At 33.9% G+C, this 16,478-nt stretch overlaps 1 protein-coding gene across 1 annotated transcript in view; it reads right to left on the bottom strand.

The window, feature by feature from the left end:
- The window catches only part of LOC134841736 (uncharacterized), a 156,885-nt gene that overhangs the window by 129,088 nt on the left and 11,319 nt on the right, over positions 1-16,478 (bottom strand). The window contains exons 2-3 of the mRNA XM_063857774.1: positions 2,331-2,489; positions 1,582-1,876 (exon numbers count right to left, since the gene is read on the bottom strand). Of these exons, the coding sequence (XP_063713844.1) occupies positions 1,582-1,876; positions 2,331-2,385 (350 nt within the window). The 5' untranslated portion in view covers positions 2,386-2,489. The remainder of the gene's footprint in view (positions 1-1,581; positions 1,877-2,330; positions 2,490-16,478) is intronic.

Raw genomic sequence — 16,478 nt, 5'->3', positions numbered from 1 at the left:
TTTCAATTAATTTATTACATTTATTTTTTTTCATGTTATTACTGCCCCTACGACCTTAAAAAACAGACGAAACATGCAGGGCTTGTTACTATTTAAAAATTTTTTCAAAGTACTTGAACCCTATTGGTTGAAATTAGTTAAATCGAAAGTGCCCCGAATGCTTCGACTGCCTTTTAAGGTCTGTGGAGCAGCAAAAATATGAAAAAATTAATTGTAAAAACACAAAACAAAAAAGTTTTAACCTTGAGAATTTTTGTGAAAACCATCCCCCCGCACGCCATATAAAGTACAAAATGACAAATTTTGCTTCTAGTCACAAATCAATTATCGTAAAAAAACTTCCTTCAACCAATTTGAAACGAATTCTAAGACGGATTAATTCTCCGCTTACGCGTTAATAGTGCGAAGTATATCGCGCGTTAATATTCCCGAATCATCCAAAATGGCAACATTTAAAACCCCATAACTTGAAAAAACTTGATCACAGGTAAAATATCTTTTCAAATTTAAGCTTAAAACAACAATACCTTTTGAATGATAAAGAAAAAAATTCCGTCAAAAATGGCTAGATAAAAGTCGAATTTTGTCTGAAAAAAAAAACCACCCCGAGCACAAATACTCCATTACTTTCGATACGATAGTCGGAACAATTATTATTTTGGCAGAACAACAGAACAACGCAATATTTTGTCTTGTCATAATTTTTAGTTAGGTTTTATGAAATTTCATTCATATGTTTTTTCATCAATTTTTAATTAAACAAATTTTTTTTTCATTAGATCGTTTTGTGTTGCAATTAGAGTAGAAATACATGAAAAGAATGCTCGTATCGATGCAAAGAATTTGATATATACTTGAAGTAATTTTTGGCGTGCCTTAAAAAAATTAAAGCAATGTCTGAGCCAATATAAAAAGGCGCTTTTGCATTAGTACCACGAAATATATCGCGCCTTCGTTATCCCAAGCCCCATAACTTCATTAGTGAAATATCTTTTTATTTTTGAGCTCAAGACACTAATTGACTTCTAACAAATTGAGTTTTCCTTCCAAACATGGGTAGTTGAATAGTGAAATATAGTCTGAAGAAAAAACTCACCGAGCACAAATAATACAGCACATTTGTCAAAATTCAGAACAAAAACAGATTTTGGGCAGCTTTTTAAAGCACGTTTAAAGTTGAATCGATTAACCTGGAACTCAAGTTCAAAAGTATTTTAACTGATTCTCTTCTAATCATTTCTATTCGACGCAATTTGCGAAGGCCACCTAATGCGCGTTTTATTTCTAGTTTCTATCCGCAACACACAATAAGCATAGAAATTTTCTTTGAAATTCATTTGAAAAACCGATTGGTATTTTTTTCATCGTCCAACTCTAAGAAAAAAATTATAATATTTAAGCAAGGGTAGAAAGAAATGCTTTTCAAAAAACTAGAAATTTTTACACAAGCTTTGTAGACTGCGAGTTCTACATAAGAATCGTGCTGAATTTCATATTACAAGTTGTTTAAAAGGCTGCGTACAGAACATCGACTAATAAATAGTCTCTGTTGGTGAATAATTCAAAATGTCAAGCAAATACCCGAAAGATGATTGGTCATTTTGAGGAAGTGTGTCCATACTATGGCTATGCAATTCCACGTCTGATGTGTCATCGTCATGGCCCTCGAGTGTGGAGTGTGGGTTATCGTTCACCCTAGGGTAGTCTAGATTATGGCTGGCGTTGTTTGTTGGTGTGTTGTTGTTGTTGATGTTGTTGTTGTTGTTGTTGTTGCTGCTGCTGCTGTTGTTGTTATTGTTGTTGTTTGTGGAGGTTGATGACCCATGGTGAACACTGCATTCCTGGTGTCGTCGACGACCATTCTTGCTCGATATTTCTAAACAATAATATTAAATATTAATAAGTGAACTTGTATGACATTGTCGGATCTAGCTATTTTTCCAACAACCCCCCCCCCCCCCCCCCCCCCCCCCCACCTCGCGTAAACATCAATCTTAAGGCGGTACGAAGTATAATACAATGTGTTTAGTATGATGACCAAATATGTTTTTCATGGCCTAATTAGTCCTCTTATCATTTTTTGTAACAATCGGACATTGTGAACAAAAAAATCACTAATAAAAGTGGAGGCAGGGACAAAAAAAGAGCCTTGCATCTTACTTTTGGTTGTTTAAATCTGTTACTTGTACAGTAACTTTTTTGAATAATTTCATCTAGCAGTTCTGTAATCAATTAGTTTCTGATCAAAAATAATGCTGATCATTGAATAGTCAAACAGTCAAAGCCTGCCTTGAAAAAAAAACTTTCGATAAATTGAAGCACTCTGTTACCTTCGTTGCTATCGTATGGGCAGAAAATTCCTCGGAGGCAGGAGTTTTTTTTCATATCAGCTTACATGGTAGAATTGTTCTATTTGAGGTACACGTTGCCTGGCTACTTCAAGGTGAATTTTTACGAGGAGTGATTCGGTCCCTGGTTGACTATCTACTCTAAATCGAAAGTCAAGTCGTATAAAAGACAAATCGCATTAAAGTCTAAAGCGAAGGTTGAATTAACATGAAAAATGTGTTTTGCAGTTTGAGCTTCTACATATAAAGAATCCACTTCCAAAATTCAGGGAGATTAGCAAGAGTAGTCAGCAATCAATGATGTACCACCTATTGGCCAAACCTATTTTTGTAAAAATATAGACAAAAAATTTTAAAATGGCTAATTTTGTAGCTCTATGATTTTTTTGAAATACATTTAAATTTGAAAACGTGATATGCTTGCTTGAAAATTTTCGATTGAACGATCGGCAACAATAGCTACTGTAAGAATCGATAACTTCAAGTCGTTATCGAGACAGATTTTTTTGCAATTCGGGTTACGAATGAAATGGTTTCAAAATGTAACATTATTGAATTCCATTTTTTTTCTTGGCAATAGGTTCTGCGAGAAAACACATCCATCTAAAACTAAAGGTCTTTAGTACTCATAACTCAAAAATTGACTATGATTACTCGAAAACAAACAAAACCCTAGAACCGACTTGTAACGTTAAAACGAAACGGCCATTTTGCAGCATATTCTAGAAATGCTGAGAGCTTCACATAAAGTTCAGCAAAAAAATCTCAATAAAAAGAAAATTCATGATGCTCTCTTCTCTGCCAAGGTTCATTTGTTCCTAAACTGGTAGTGCAGACAAATACTCATCGAGGAGGAATGCTGACGTATCTCCAATTGTTCCGACCGCGTCAGCGAATCTGGTTAGGAAGGAACTATGACGTAAAGTGTGTCAGGATGGCTCAGAGCTGCATCACTAATACTTAAGCATTAATACGTTTAAAATTTCTTTTAGGAGCGAGAGCAAGGGATGAGAGCAAATTGATCACTTTTAGCTGAATGTCTGAAGAGCTTATCACGCAATCAACTAAAAGTGATGAATTTGCCTTCGTTCCTTGGACCTATAAACTTTTCTAAATTACTAAGCTGAATTATCAGTTATTCATTTCTGAGTTTTTTTTTGGCAAACTCAAGTCTGAAATTTAATTTTTCATTTAAACCATTTGTAGATTTTTTGGAAACATAAAATCAACCATGCAGATATCAAATGAACGTGACAAATATCTTTCAAAAGGTCGGTTTCGAACTTTCCTTCACATGTGGATTTGCTCGATTTTGTCTGTGCTGAATCTGCAGCATCTAAATACTCCTGTCTTAAAAAGCACCATGTCGTCAGAACTTGGCAAAAACAATTGGTGTGCTATCGGAAACGTTTCAAGTTTTTGAAATGGACGATATAGAGGTAGAAATTTTGGGCTGTTTAATTTAGGATGCTATTTTACTCTTTCAGAATTACCAAATATTGCAAACAACATTTTTGTGTGAACTGAATTTTTGGAAGAAGATTCCCTGGCTAGTTTTTGCAACTTCAGTGGTGAACGGAGAAACAGTCACAGAAATAAACAAGACTGCTCGTATAACAGAGCAAAGCCCTGAATGTTCCGAGTGCCCCTTATTCCATATTGAAAGTGTATTGGGTGTATTTTTGTATGAATAAAAATACACCCTAAACATAAATGTTCCGTTGATTTCAGAAGTCGGAATTACAAAATTGCTCGTATACCAGTGCAAAACCCTGTTTGCTCCGACTGCACTTGGAAAAAATTGAAAAAACTTTTGATTGAAAATTGATGAGTAATCGAAAAGAAAAGAATACATTTTTCTTATTTTCTTCAATTTATCACCCCAAAAGCAAATTTACACTTCAAAAGGATGTTTTTAGCGTCTTGTATCATAAAGCAATGACCAAACTACTTTCGTAGTCTAATTTGCAACGCAATAATTTGCCGCTTACCCGTGTTGTCGATGCAAACTATCTCGCAAAAAAAATTGTCCAAATAAGCAACTTCAAAGGCCCAAAACTTTACGAAAAAAAAAGAGATCACAGCACAAAATTACTTTCTAAATTTGAGCGTAAGGGAACAATACTTTTCAATTGATAGAGATTCATATGGTCGAAAAAACTCTGTCAAAAATGATAGTTGAAAAGTCGAAAAATGACTCAATAAAAATACACCACCACAAGCCTAAATATTCTGCTCTTTCTTCGAAAGCCGGGACAAAAAGAACAAAACTGCTTGTATAAGAGAGGAGCGCTGAATATTTCGACTGTGTTTTTTTTTCTAAAGAGTACTTAAGCTAAACTAATTCATGATGAAGAAACAATGAAGGAATTTTTGGTGTTTTTTTAGAATTCATCGCCCCACACGCAGGGTAAAGATCAAAATGATATTTTTTAGCACGCTTCATTCCAATTTTGAAGAATTTTTGATACAGGTTACATCTCCACTTAGGCGCTAAAAACACAAAATATATCGCGCGTTAATTATCCCGAATTGGTAACAATGGCAATCTTAAAACCCTCGTAAAATTAGTGAAAGTGATCGTAAAAAATCTTTAAAAATATAATCTCAGGAAAAATTCTGTAAAACATTCCGTCAAACAAGTCAGTTAAACAGTCAAAAATTGACAAAAAAAAACCAGCCCAGTAAAAATATTCCACACTTACTTTTTTGGACAGTCGGGACAAACAGAGCTGATTTGCGTAATAACCGCAATTTTTTCAGTTTTGGGCAAACTCAAGCTAAAGATCTGCTCCTTGCGCTTAAAGAAAAAAAGAAAAACAGTTTTCAAATTATCAAAATCGGCATTAGTTTTTATTTTAAATAACATACAAACTGCCGTGTCAAATTATACAAGGCAAAATATCTATGCTGATGCTTACTTCATGCGAAAAAAAATTTAATATGAATTGGTAACTTAAAATGTGCATTCAATAAAAATTAATTCGATAATTTTGATATTTGATATAAGAATTCTCGTTCCGGCCATTCTTGTAGAGTTGCTGTTAGTGTTTTGCTGAATTATGACTTTCTATAATTTTTTCGCTTCTCAAAAAGTTTTTTTTTGTTCAAATCAGACTCTTAAAAAGCGTGGATTAAACTGACATTTTATAAGTATATCATTTTTTATTTAATTCAGTCACAGCTTTCAAAGCATTTTCAAAATCCCAAAGCTATTTCAATAACCAATTTTCCATTTTGAGCTCATTTCATTCTTCTTCAATGAAGTAGAAACACTATGAAAAAAAATAAAAAAAATTGATTGAATACTTACTTGGCTGGAAAGCAAATTCAAATTATATCTCAACTAATTCAATTCACAGCTTGTTAGCTTTGACTAAAAAAATAATCAAAAAATTTCTCGGTGTTGAAAAATAACTTTTTCAAAAATTTTTTTTTTTTTGAATTATACGACTCTTTGAAAAAATTTGTGTCATAGTTTGTATAATTAGTTTTTAACTTTAATAAAGTTATTAACAGTTATTTTCTAGCCTATAACTTTAAAAACCAAAGATCATAATAGTTTTTTGATTTTTATATACAAAAGTAAATTAAATTTATCCAACGGTTCTAGGCTAAGAAAGGCGCAAAAAGTAGGTTAAAAATGAAGTTTTGAGCACTTTTAAAATTACTTGACTAGAAAATTGAGCTTTTTTTGGCGTGCGATCCCCTCTCAAGATTAGTTAAGCTGGCGCCGAAAAAGCCTCAAGAAAATTTTGATACTGGCCAGTCAAAAGTGAGTCGTAAAATTATACCAAAAAGCGGACCCTATGGAAAAATGTGGCAGCCACAATTTAGGGGGGCGGTCGAACCCCGCCGACCCTCGGCACGCTGCTGATAGAGCTATCAAAAGAGATTTATATATTACATTTATAAATTAATTGGAGATTAAGTTGAAATTGACAGCTGCCTCTTGAAACTCGTTTTAAGCGTTGACTGGTGCTCCTTCAAACTCGTTTGAGGTAGTATTTTTGCCTGGTGTTTTTCTAACTAAGTCGGTTTTCTTGAATTTTGTTATTTTTATTGTTATGAACTGTAAATTCGGGCATTTTTAGTTTTTTATTCACTGCAATTTTAAATGGGTCGAATGATATATCACATTACTGATATCTCACATCAGTCATGTTATGAACGGCAATAAAAAATTTCGAACCTTTTTTTCAGTTTTGAGAAAAACCAATTTTGAAATTTATGATTTTTGGTCTGATTTCAAGCAAATTAGGTGAGCGTGCAGGCCTAAAATAGCTTATTTATGATCAAAATAAACCGCAAAAACTTAGTTCATTTAATTAAAAATAACGTTTGCAGTTCTTCAGCGTCAGTTTGTGAATCAAAACTTTCAAAAATCCATGTGAATCAAAAATTTAGACATGAAAAATTTTTGGATGTTTCGAACAAACTGTTCCAATTATATTCAAATATGACCAGAATTTAATAATTCGTTCAGATCTTTCTATGACACCACAAACAAAAATTGACACTAATTCGCAATAAAAAATAATTTTTTCTGGAATTTTTTAAGACTATGGTCGGAATGTTCTGTGCTTCTTTGTTCGTTTGTTTTTCATTGAAGGTCAAGGAACGTGATCATTTACACTGATTAATCAGTCACAAAATACTTGTTTCAATCACTCAATGATTAATTTTGCGTCTGTATGTTCCTGGATTCCAGAGACAAGTCTATAAACATGTTAAAATTTTGTCGGAACAATAAAAAAAAGAACAAAAACGAACAAAAAAAGAAAAAAGTAAGCGTCCTTGTTGCGGAATCCGCTTACAATTTACAAAATGCACAATTTCGCCTCATTTTCGTTGTGGAAAAAGCCTGTGTTTTTAAGTGGTCTTAAAACATTTTTTATACCAAAATGGTCAACAAAAACAGAATAACTGGTTGAAACTGAACGTCAAAATATATAAAAACGGCTTCAAGTTGTAAGTTAACCGGTTCTAACCAAAATATATTGACAAGTCGTCCGCAAAACTGAGCTTAAAAAAACTGAAATATCGAGGTCAGTTTTCTCCGCACATATTTTTTTTCGAAGAATTTTTCAAATCCAAAGTGCAAATTTCATGTGTTGAATAATCATTTAAATTCAAAACCTACCACCGCAACGTTTCTTGATATAAGTAAAAATGTGAACCAACCTACCCCGTAGACATTTTCTACTCTTAAGGATGATCAGAAATTATTTTGACAAGGTTACAAAATCTTGAATTTTTGTTATTTTCATGATACTAGTTCTCAGAAAATTGTTGTACAAAAAACACTTCCATTGTCAAAAAAAATTCCATTTTTAGCAATTTACTACAATTTCAACAATTAATTCATTTTTTTCCTCTGAAAAAACGAGTAACGTTTACTTTAAAGGACCTAAAATTTTAAGGAAAATAAAAATTAATTCAATTGAGTCTTTAAATATAGCAGGGGCGGATTTAGGGGACTAGAAGGGAGACGGACGCCTCTCTTCCTCAAGGATTCCACCTCCTGCCGATCCAAATGGTCCCACCTTTGAACTATTTTGAGATATCCAAATTTGGCTGAGGGACCCTGAAATTTTTCTAAAGGCGCCTTGGGCGCCAATATAAACTAAGATGAGGGGGGAGCGTGCGCCGAAAAAACTCTTTTTTTCGGTCAACATTTTCGAAAAAGTGCCTAGAAACGCCTTTTTTGGCCTGCTTTTTTCAAATTTTGCCTGCGGCACAGAATTTTTGGCCAAAACCGGGATTTTGTAGTGCTTTGGGAGAACTCGGAAAATCAATTTGGTCGACCTAAAAAAAAGCCCTAAAAATTTTTTCTTAAATCCACTCCTCCTCGAGAAAATTCTAGATACACCCTTGAAGTCTAGCCATCTAATTGATTTAAATGTCAAAAGAAACCCATTTAACAATTCCCCTCCCCCTCCCTCCCCAAGTCCCCCTCCCACTAAAGTCAAAAATTTTTGTAGATCAAGTTCTGGACAAAACCGATATTTATAAGGACTCAACACTTAAATGTTCTGGTTTGGCCGCTTAGAAGAATAGCTTATACACAGAGGAGGATCTAGGATTTTTTGTCAAATCTTTTGGCAAATTTTTCTGCGCCGCAGGCAAATCTGTACAAAAATATGTTCAAAAATGCCAATACTTGGCATTTTTCGGAAATTTTTGACCCAAAAGCGTACTTTTGGAGCGTGCTCCCGTTCAAAATTAGTATATATTAGCGCCAAATGCGCCTTTAGAACAATTTTAGTGTTGATCGGCCAAAAATGGATGCCGTAAATTAATACCAAAGAAGGGACCATTTTGTTGGCGAGCGGTCATCTCCCTGCGGAGAAAGGAAAAAGCGTCCAACCCTGAGTATAGAATTTTTTTATTCTAAAATGAATTATCAAAACTACTCTAATTAAAGTTTTATGCTTTGAATGTTAATTAATTCAATTTCTTTTGATAAAATTTCGGAAAAGAATTATTACCTGATCTGAGTTAGAAAGTCTCAAAAAGTCTCAATAGTGGCAATAAATCAAATTGGTACAATAAAAAGGACTGATTATTAAAAAGTAAACACGTTTTCTTATCCGCGGAGCATTTTTAAATGGGTGAGGTGGGTGTTGATTTTGCTGGTTGTGGTGGTAGGTGATGGTGGTGAAATAATCTGCAGTGTTTGCACTTGACAGGGCTGCTTTTGAAAAGTGTTTTGACTGGGATCAAAGCGGTTTAATAGAGGCGAAATATAAAATCAATGGAGGTGGTATAAAAGAAAACAGCTCAGCTCAGCTCAGCTGTAACCCTGCTAGCTGCCGCCCTCACACGTTTAAATACACTATACCCTTAAGTGCGACAATAATTATTGGAGGAGAATAGAATATAAGGCTAAGGGGCGAAAATAGGAGGGGCGGGGAGGGAGAAAAGGGAAAGGAAGGGAAGGGGCAGGGGGAGGATTGGGGGAGGGGTTGGTGTTGTTGATTCCAAGTGAGGGCGGCGAAAAGCGAAGGAAGTGACTGTTAGAAAATTAAATTGCTAAAAGCCATTATATTACTTTCTCTGCGAGAAAAAGATGTGCATAATGTGAAATCTAGGTCGACTAAAATTTCATCCCGATTGATAAAGAGTCGACTTTTTATAGATTTTTGTGAAGAGTTTCCAAAAGGGGAAGGAAAACTTCTAACATAAGGGAAGCGAGGAGCTGAATTAAACGGGGAAGAAGTTGACGATACGATTTTTTTTACTATTCTGACTTTTTAAGGAAGAAGTTGGGAAGATAAACATACAACGCAGGAAGATGAGATTATGAATGTTCCGTTATAATCCCAATAACTAGCCGGCTGGTTATTAGCATAACTAGTAAATTGTAATCTATATGTCTTCCTTCATTTCATATATTTTGTTTTACGTTTATTTTCATCTTTTGCCTTGGGTACATTTTTGCAATATATCCCAAGGCAGCTTTTGATTGAAGATTCAAAGCAATAATGTCACTTTTGAATGGGGCCCAGGGAAATGAATATATTGCCCCTATTCTTGCATTAGGGATTTGTTACCCTTTCTATGCATCAGGTAAGATAACACCACATACCAGCAGTGTCACAGCTCAACTCTGATATGACGACAAAGTCAAAACTAGCATCTTACCAACAAAACACCCAAAATAAAATTGCCAAAAATATATATTTATGATCTGGAAATCATAGTCTATACTTTTTTTCCACAGATCATATCTGGTTTTACCCTGCGAACTCATTGCCCTGCGGAAATGATTTGTACACTGATACATATTATTTATTGATTGTTCCCGCCCAAACAGAATCTAATTCTGCCTTGTTTGCTAATGGGACGCCTCGTGGGACGAAAGGACAGCCATGTCTTGCAAGTGCTGAAAAGATGCCATCAAATCAATCGATAGTTCAATGAAGCGAACACTTTTATGATCGTTTTGGAACTACGCCAAAATCATAAAACAGAAAAAAAAAACACAGAGAAGAAGATGTTGTTGGAAATATGGAAATTGTTGCAAAATCGATTTCGAAATTTGAGCCAGTTTTGAGTAAGGAGTTTATAATAAAATTTGAAACTGGACTTTTTTGTTAGAACAATTGTCTCAAATATAAACAAAAAAATAGGATCTTGCACGGGTGCTATATAACGACCGGCGGTATATTTTGTCATGCAACTGATTTTTTGCTTCGAGTGCCTGAGCAAATTAATGTTTGAAATGACCCGAAAAAATAAATGGGTCAGAAAAAGCTGCTCGAACTAATCTTATCTCGCTGTAAATCTCTGCTGGTAATACAGTTGGGCGATTACACTAATGATATCAGACATGGGCATACAATATCCTGTCAGTATAAACACACATTAGAATGACAGTTTCCCGTAGTGCCCGAGACCATTAAATCCACTCCCTTCGGTGCTCATTTTCATCCGTTTTTTACAGTACAGAATATCGCCGAAACCTTTGCTCATTTTAATCAGTTAACAACAATTTTAGTGGCTTCAGGGTTTATTTTGAGTGCCGTATGGAAAGTTCCTAGCAGCCGAATTTGAGGCCAGAATGAAGTATTTGTATCATGTCATCATCACTTTTTTAATTAGAAGAAAAGATTAAACAAAATGAACCAGTTTGGTAAACCAATTCAAATCCATAAAATTTTCATATCCAAGTGTGTGATCCCATGTTTGTAGTAAATTTGATTTTGATGCTTTTGAAGCTTTGCGTAGGACTCTTTCATGGTCTGACAGTGGTATACTGTTTGTAAAATAATCAATAATGAATCATGAAAGGAATTTCAGCAAACGTGTTCAATCTGTTTTGTACCACTTGACGTGAATTTTTGTTCTACTTGAATCAACAAGTTCTAAAATTTCGGATGTTTTAGCAACATAGTTTTGAGAAAGCATGACAAAGACAGTATGAAGGAATTCAAAAAAAATCTAAAATTTGTTTCGAAGCCCAAAACTTCTGGAAAATAATTTAAGGTAGCTACCCAAGTAGATACGCAACTTCTACCACGAAACAAAACGTTTATAAATTTTTGTGCTTTGAACGGAGCAAATTAACAAATAAATTCGGGTCTTTTTATTTACCTCGTCCAAATTTCCTACTTTTGCAACTTTGTATTTTATTCAGTACACTGATTCCACGGGTTAGTTTGCTTAATACCAATGCAATTAAATTAATTTATTGCCAATTTCCAACAAGCCCGAGTTTCGAGCAAATGTAAAAGAAGTCATTTTGTTCTGGAGCTTTTTTCTGTGTTTTTTTTGGTCTGTGTAAAACTCTGCACCTTATTTGAAAAACAAAAACTTGAAAAATTTACCAATCATTCTACATTTTTGGCTAATTCGGCTTAGTTATAATTCGACTGGAATTTAAAAGCAAAAACTTTGAGATGGTGCTGAAAATTGATTGACAAATTCTAGCCAAACAAAGTGAAGCAAAATAGTTTTACTCCATGATTTTGAAATATTGATTTTTTGGCAGAAAAGTAAAAAGGGCAGAACAAGTAAATATTCTCTTTATTTTTTTGTTCCGAGTATTTTCGAAGAAACTGGCAGAATATTTGTGCTCGGGTTGGTTTTTTGTTCTCTAGACAAACTTCAAATTCTTAACTAGCAATTTTTGACGGAATGTTTTAATATCATTCAAAAGGTATTGATGTTCTGAGCTCAAACTTAAGAAGATGTTTCACCTGCAACCTTTTTTCCTAAAATTATGGGGGTATAAAAATTACCAATGCGGTTAACTTGGAACAGCTAACACACAAAATATTAAGTACTTTTAAAGCGTAAGCGGAGGTTTAGTCCGTCTTAGAAAAGGTTAAAATGTGGTGTGATCAGCATACATTTTATAATTTTTTATCTTCATTTTGAAAAACATATTCGAAACCAATTAAATGGTAGTCGGTGTTATTTTCTCTGTTGGCACTGGAAAGGCCAGTTTCTTATCCATGATTTTTAAAGCTATACAAGACATCTCGGATCAGGGCGAAGCCCTGAATGTTCCGACTGCCTTTAAAAGTTTATGGAGCACTAATAACTTTAAAAAATTAAATGTAATGAAACAAAATGTACATAAAATAAAGAACTCGAAAATTTGAAATTTCTTGCAAAAATCATCCACCCACACGCCACATAGAGTACAAAAGAAAAGATTTCGCTCCTTGTAGCAATTTAATTATGACAAAGAAGCTTCTTTCAAGCAATTTGGAACGATTTCTAAGACGGATTAAATCTCCGCTTACGCGTTAATAGCGCGAAACATATCGCGCGTTAATTGTCCCAAATTGGCCAAAATGGCAATCTTTAAACCCCGATAACTTTACAGAAAATGATCATAGATGAAATATATTTTCAAATTTAAGCTCAAGACAACAATACCTTTTGAATGGTATAAAAAAATTACGTCAAAAATGGCTAGTTAAAAAGTCGAAATTTGTCTGAAGAAAAAAACCCACCCTAAGCACAAATGTTTCGTTACTTTCGTATCGAAAGTCGGAACAATAACTAGATCTGGCCGGATGCGAATACTTGATAAGTTTATATCAAGAAGCATTTTTGGTCAGTCAATCTCGACAAGGAAGTGTTATTTCTGCTGTTACATCCTTGTTAACAGCAATAAAATTTGCACTTATTGCTTTCACCCGGGTTGACGTCCATAGAAGAAAAATGCTTGTCATACAATTTCATATATGGTGTCTATGGAAAAAAAATCTTATCATACAATTTTTATACAAAATTTCAAAATGGTTATAAAGAGTTTTGGTTCAGATACATATTCTACTCGACGCTTTTAAAGCTTTCTGGTAATCAAAAAAGTAATTTTAAGTTTTGAAAGAAAAAAATGTTTATTATATAATTTTCATATATGAAAACTTCATGATTAACATTTTTTTCATAGAAAAGAAATTTTTTTTTTAAATTGTTCAAAATCAGTTTTAGATGAATTTATTTGGAATTAAATTGAGTTTTTGAATATTGAGGGCATTTTGACTGTCAAAATTTTGATTTGACATTTAGTCGAAAAATGCTTATCATATAATTTTCATATATGAAAATTGTATGACAAGCATTTTTCGAGATAAAAATAAAAAACTTCATTAATCATTTAAAATTGATCATAGGTAGAGTCGAATGAGCTTTTTATGAAATTTGGTATATTCGGAGCTTTCTAAAATGTTGAGCATTATAGTAAAATCATTTTTTTGGTCGAAAAAATGCTTATTATATAATTTCAAAGAATGGAAAAATTGCTTATCATACAATTTCATAGTATGGAAAAATGCTTATCATACAATTTCATAGTATGGAAAAAAAGCTTGCCATACAATTTCATAGTATGGGGAAAATGCTTATCCAACAATTTCATAGTATGGAAAAATAGCTTGTCATACAATTTCATAGTATGGAAAAAATGCGTATCATACAATTTCATACTATGGAAAAAATGCTTATCATACAATTTCATACTATAGAAAAAATGCTTATCATGCTATTTTCATACATAGACTTTTACTCTATGAAGTTGTATGAAAGAGTATGATAAGCATTTTTTTCATATATGAAAATTGTATGATAAGCATTTTTTGTCAACCCGGGCATTTTATTCTTTTGAAATTACATGAACCTAGTTTTCTCAACAAATCCTGCAAAGACAACGATAAAAATATAATCGCCACAATGTTAGAGAAAAAAAAGACCTTTTACGGTAAGTCAGAGATCTCAATGCCTTAGCCGTTTATACCAGCAGACTGTATCTACTTTTAAATCCAAAAAATTGCTTATCGTAATCTTATGTGTGATAGCCTGACCAGTCATACCGTCGGAGCATAAACCGAAACAACGTTTTATAGATTTAATTTTATCTTCTGCGTAGGAAGCTCAGACATAATCAACTGGTTATTGATGCCATGGCGTGAAACTTTTCTGTGAACTTTCCATGACTTATGTTTGTTGCTTTTGTTTTTGAATGGCTTTCAAAAAATAACTACTAACAGATTAATTTCATTGGGTTAAGTTCGAAGATTGTTTGATAACAAGAACAGTTCTCTGAAAAGTTTTAGTCATCTAGCCAATCAACTGTCGCAAAATGACAGTTTTCAAGATTAACCCGCAAAAAAATATTTTAAACTTGTTGGGTAACAAGTACAAATCTCTGAACAGTTATGAAAAATTGGCCAATCAAAATCGAAAAATCATATTTTTCAAGAATAGTTCCAAGTCATCTTAGTTTCACACTCCTGCGTGCGAGTTTCAGCCATGTAATTTGACTACTAATAGACACTACGTAAAAAACGTTTGAAACCTTTTCTTCTTTCTTGTGACGCTTAGCTTAAGCAATCAAACCGAAGCAATCATTAAGTCAAGAATTCCAATTGTAATGTTCAGTAATGATGGTCATTCTAGTTAATTTGAAAAAAAAACAATTATTCATTTGGTTGCCATTGATTAGAATGCTCAAAACATTAGCGAATCCTCAATTAACTGAGCGATCTTGACTTCTTCAGAATAGAAAAGATACCAAGCGAAAAGTTTATTCTTCAAATCTCGTTAAAATTGCGGAAAAAGAAATTTTTAAACAATGAGGCAAAAACTCTTTAAAAGCGACATTTGGTCAAAAACGAATGTGTGCAAGTTTTTAAAGAATCGAGAATTTGCAACAGGCAATACATGAGGCCAGGCGGCAATTCGGAACAGTAAATTGAGCGCCAAACACTGATTCAGGCGCACTATTCCATTCGTATTAAAATTTAGCGCATGGAATCGAAAAGGAGCTAGCAGGTTGCTTCTTGCTACCACCTTGCACTGAAATTCTGCTCTACGGTTCGTCCGTTTTTTATATACCATCAATCACTTTCGGCCAATTGTACAATTGTCGGCTTGGCTTTCCAAAGCTTATATCAATACTAGAATTTTTGACTTGAAAGTTTATCTCGTAAATGTTTTTATGGGTGTCCCACTAATTAACCCCACGATATTTGACCCCCTATGTTTACACCCCCTACTTTATAAACCCGAAACAAGATAACCCCACAACCCCCTTTTAATGAACATAATTTGTTTCAAATTAACTCTTTTTTGTAAGTCCTTTTACACTCATAGTAGTATTCCAATTAGGTGTACTAATTGAGGCCAGAGAAGCCATTCTTAATTCACTCTATGCATTTGTCGCTCAAAAAAAATTGCATTTCGATTAGCTTAAGAAACAATCCCCCATTCGCGTGTTTAAAACAGAGTTAACCTACATGGTGCTAAATGAAGGCAACAAAAGACAATTGTAAGTTTTATAAAAAATCTTACTGCCTATTTCTTTAACAATTGTTATACCACTCCATCAGATATAATGTTCAGATATAAAACGTCTTTCCATTTTACTTTATCTTCGAAAGACAAAAAAATACTAATGTCATCAGGCCACGAGTATTACCTTAAACGCAAAAACAAGACAATTATAAATGACCAAACTCGAGATACCAAACTCATAAATGCCGCGCAACAGCAAGTACGGATGGAGAAAATTTTATTGAAACGAGGGGTGAACTTAATCACGATATTTTGACGGGCAATCCTGATGCTCGACTAGCTTTGAAAAACATCAAGGAACTGAGCGATAGTAATACCACAACCGTCGCAGTCGCAACCGCAATTCAGCCCATAACAGACGACATTGCCATTCAACTAGCCCTACCAACCAAAGAAAACTTAGTTCGCACCGCACAACGAGCGCGCAAGCAACGAAAAGAAGTCTTACCCTTCTCCCCAGCCACCAGAAGTTTCAAAATAACCGAAATTTTTTTAAAAATTTATAAGATTTGACAGCGGGCAAAATGATCACGAGAGGATTATATTGTTCGGCGACTCTGAAATGCTACGTGTGCTTAAAAAATCCAAATTTTGGTTGGCTGATGGAATTTTTAAAATCACCCCGAAAATAATTTATCAGATTTACTCTATACACGTTAGTCTTTCGGGAATAGTCTCGGTTTGCATACATGCGTTCCTGCCAAATTAAACAGAAAAACCTACCACCGTTCCTTAGAAGCCCCAAAAATACTATCCTTGATAGTTGAACTGAAAAAATGTTGCTGGATTTTGAGCAAGCCGCTATTCAAGCGTTTC

Source organism: Symsagittifera roscoffensis, chromosome 3 (genome assembly GCF_963678635.1).
Source record: "Symsagittifera roscoffensis chromosome 3, txSymRosc1.1, whole genome shotgun sequence".
NCBI lineage: Eukaryota > Metazoa > Xenacoelomorpha > Acoela > Convolutidae > Symsagittifera > Symsagittifera roscoffensis.
The sequence above is the reverse complement of the archived record's forward strand: the minus strand, read 5'-3'. Positions and strand labels throughout refer to the sequence as shown.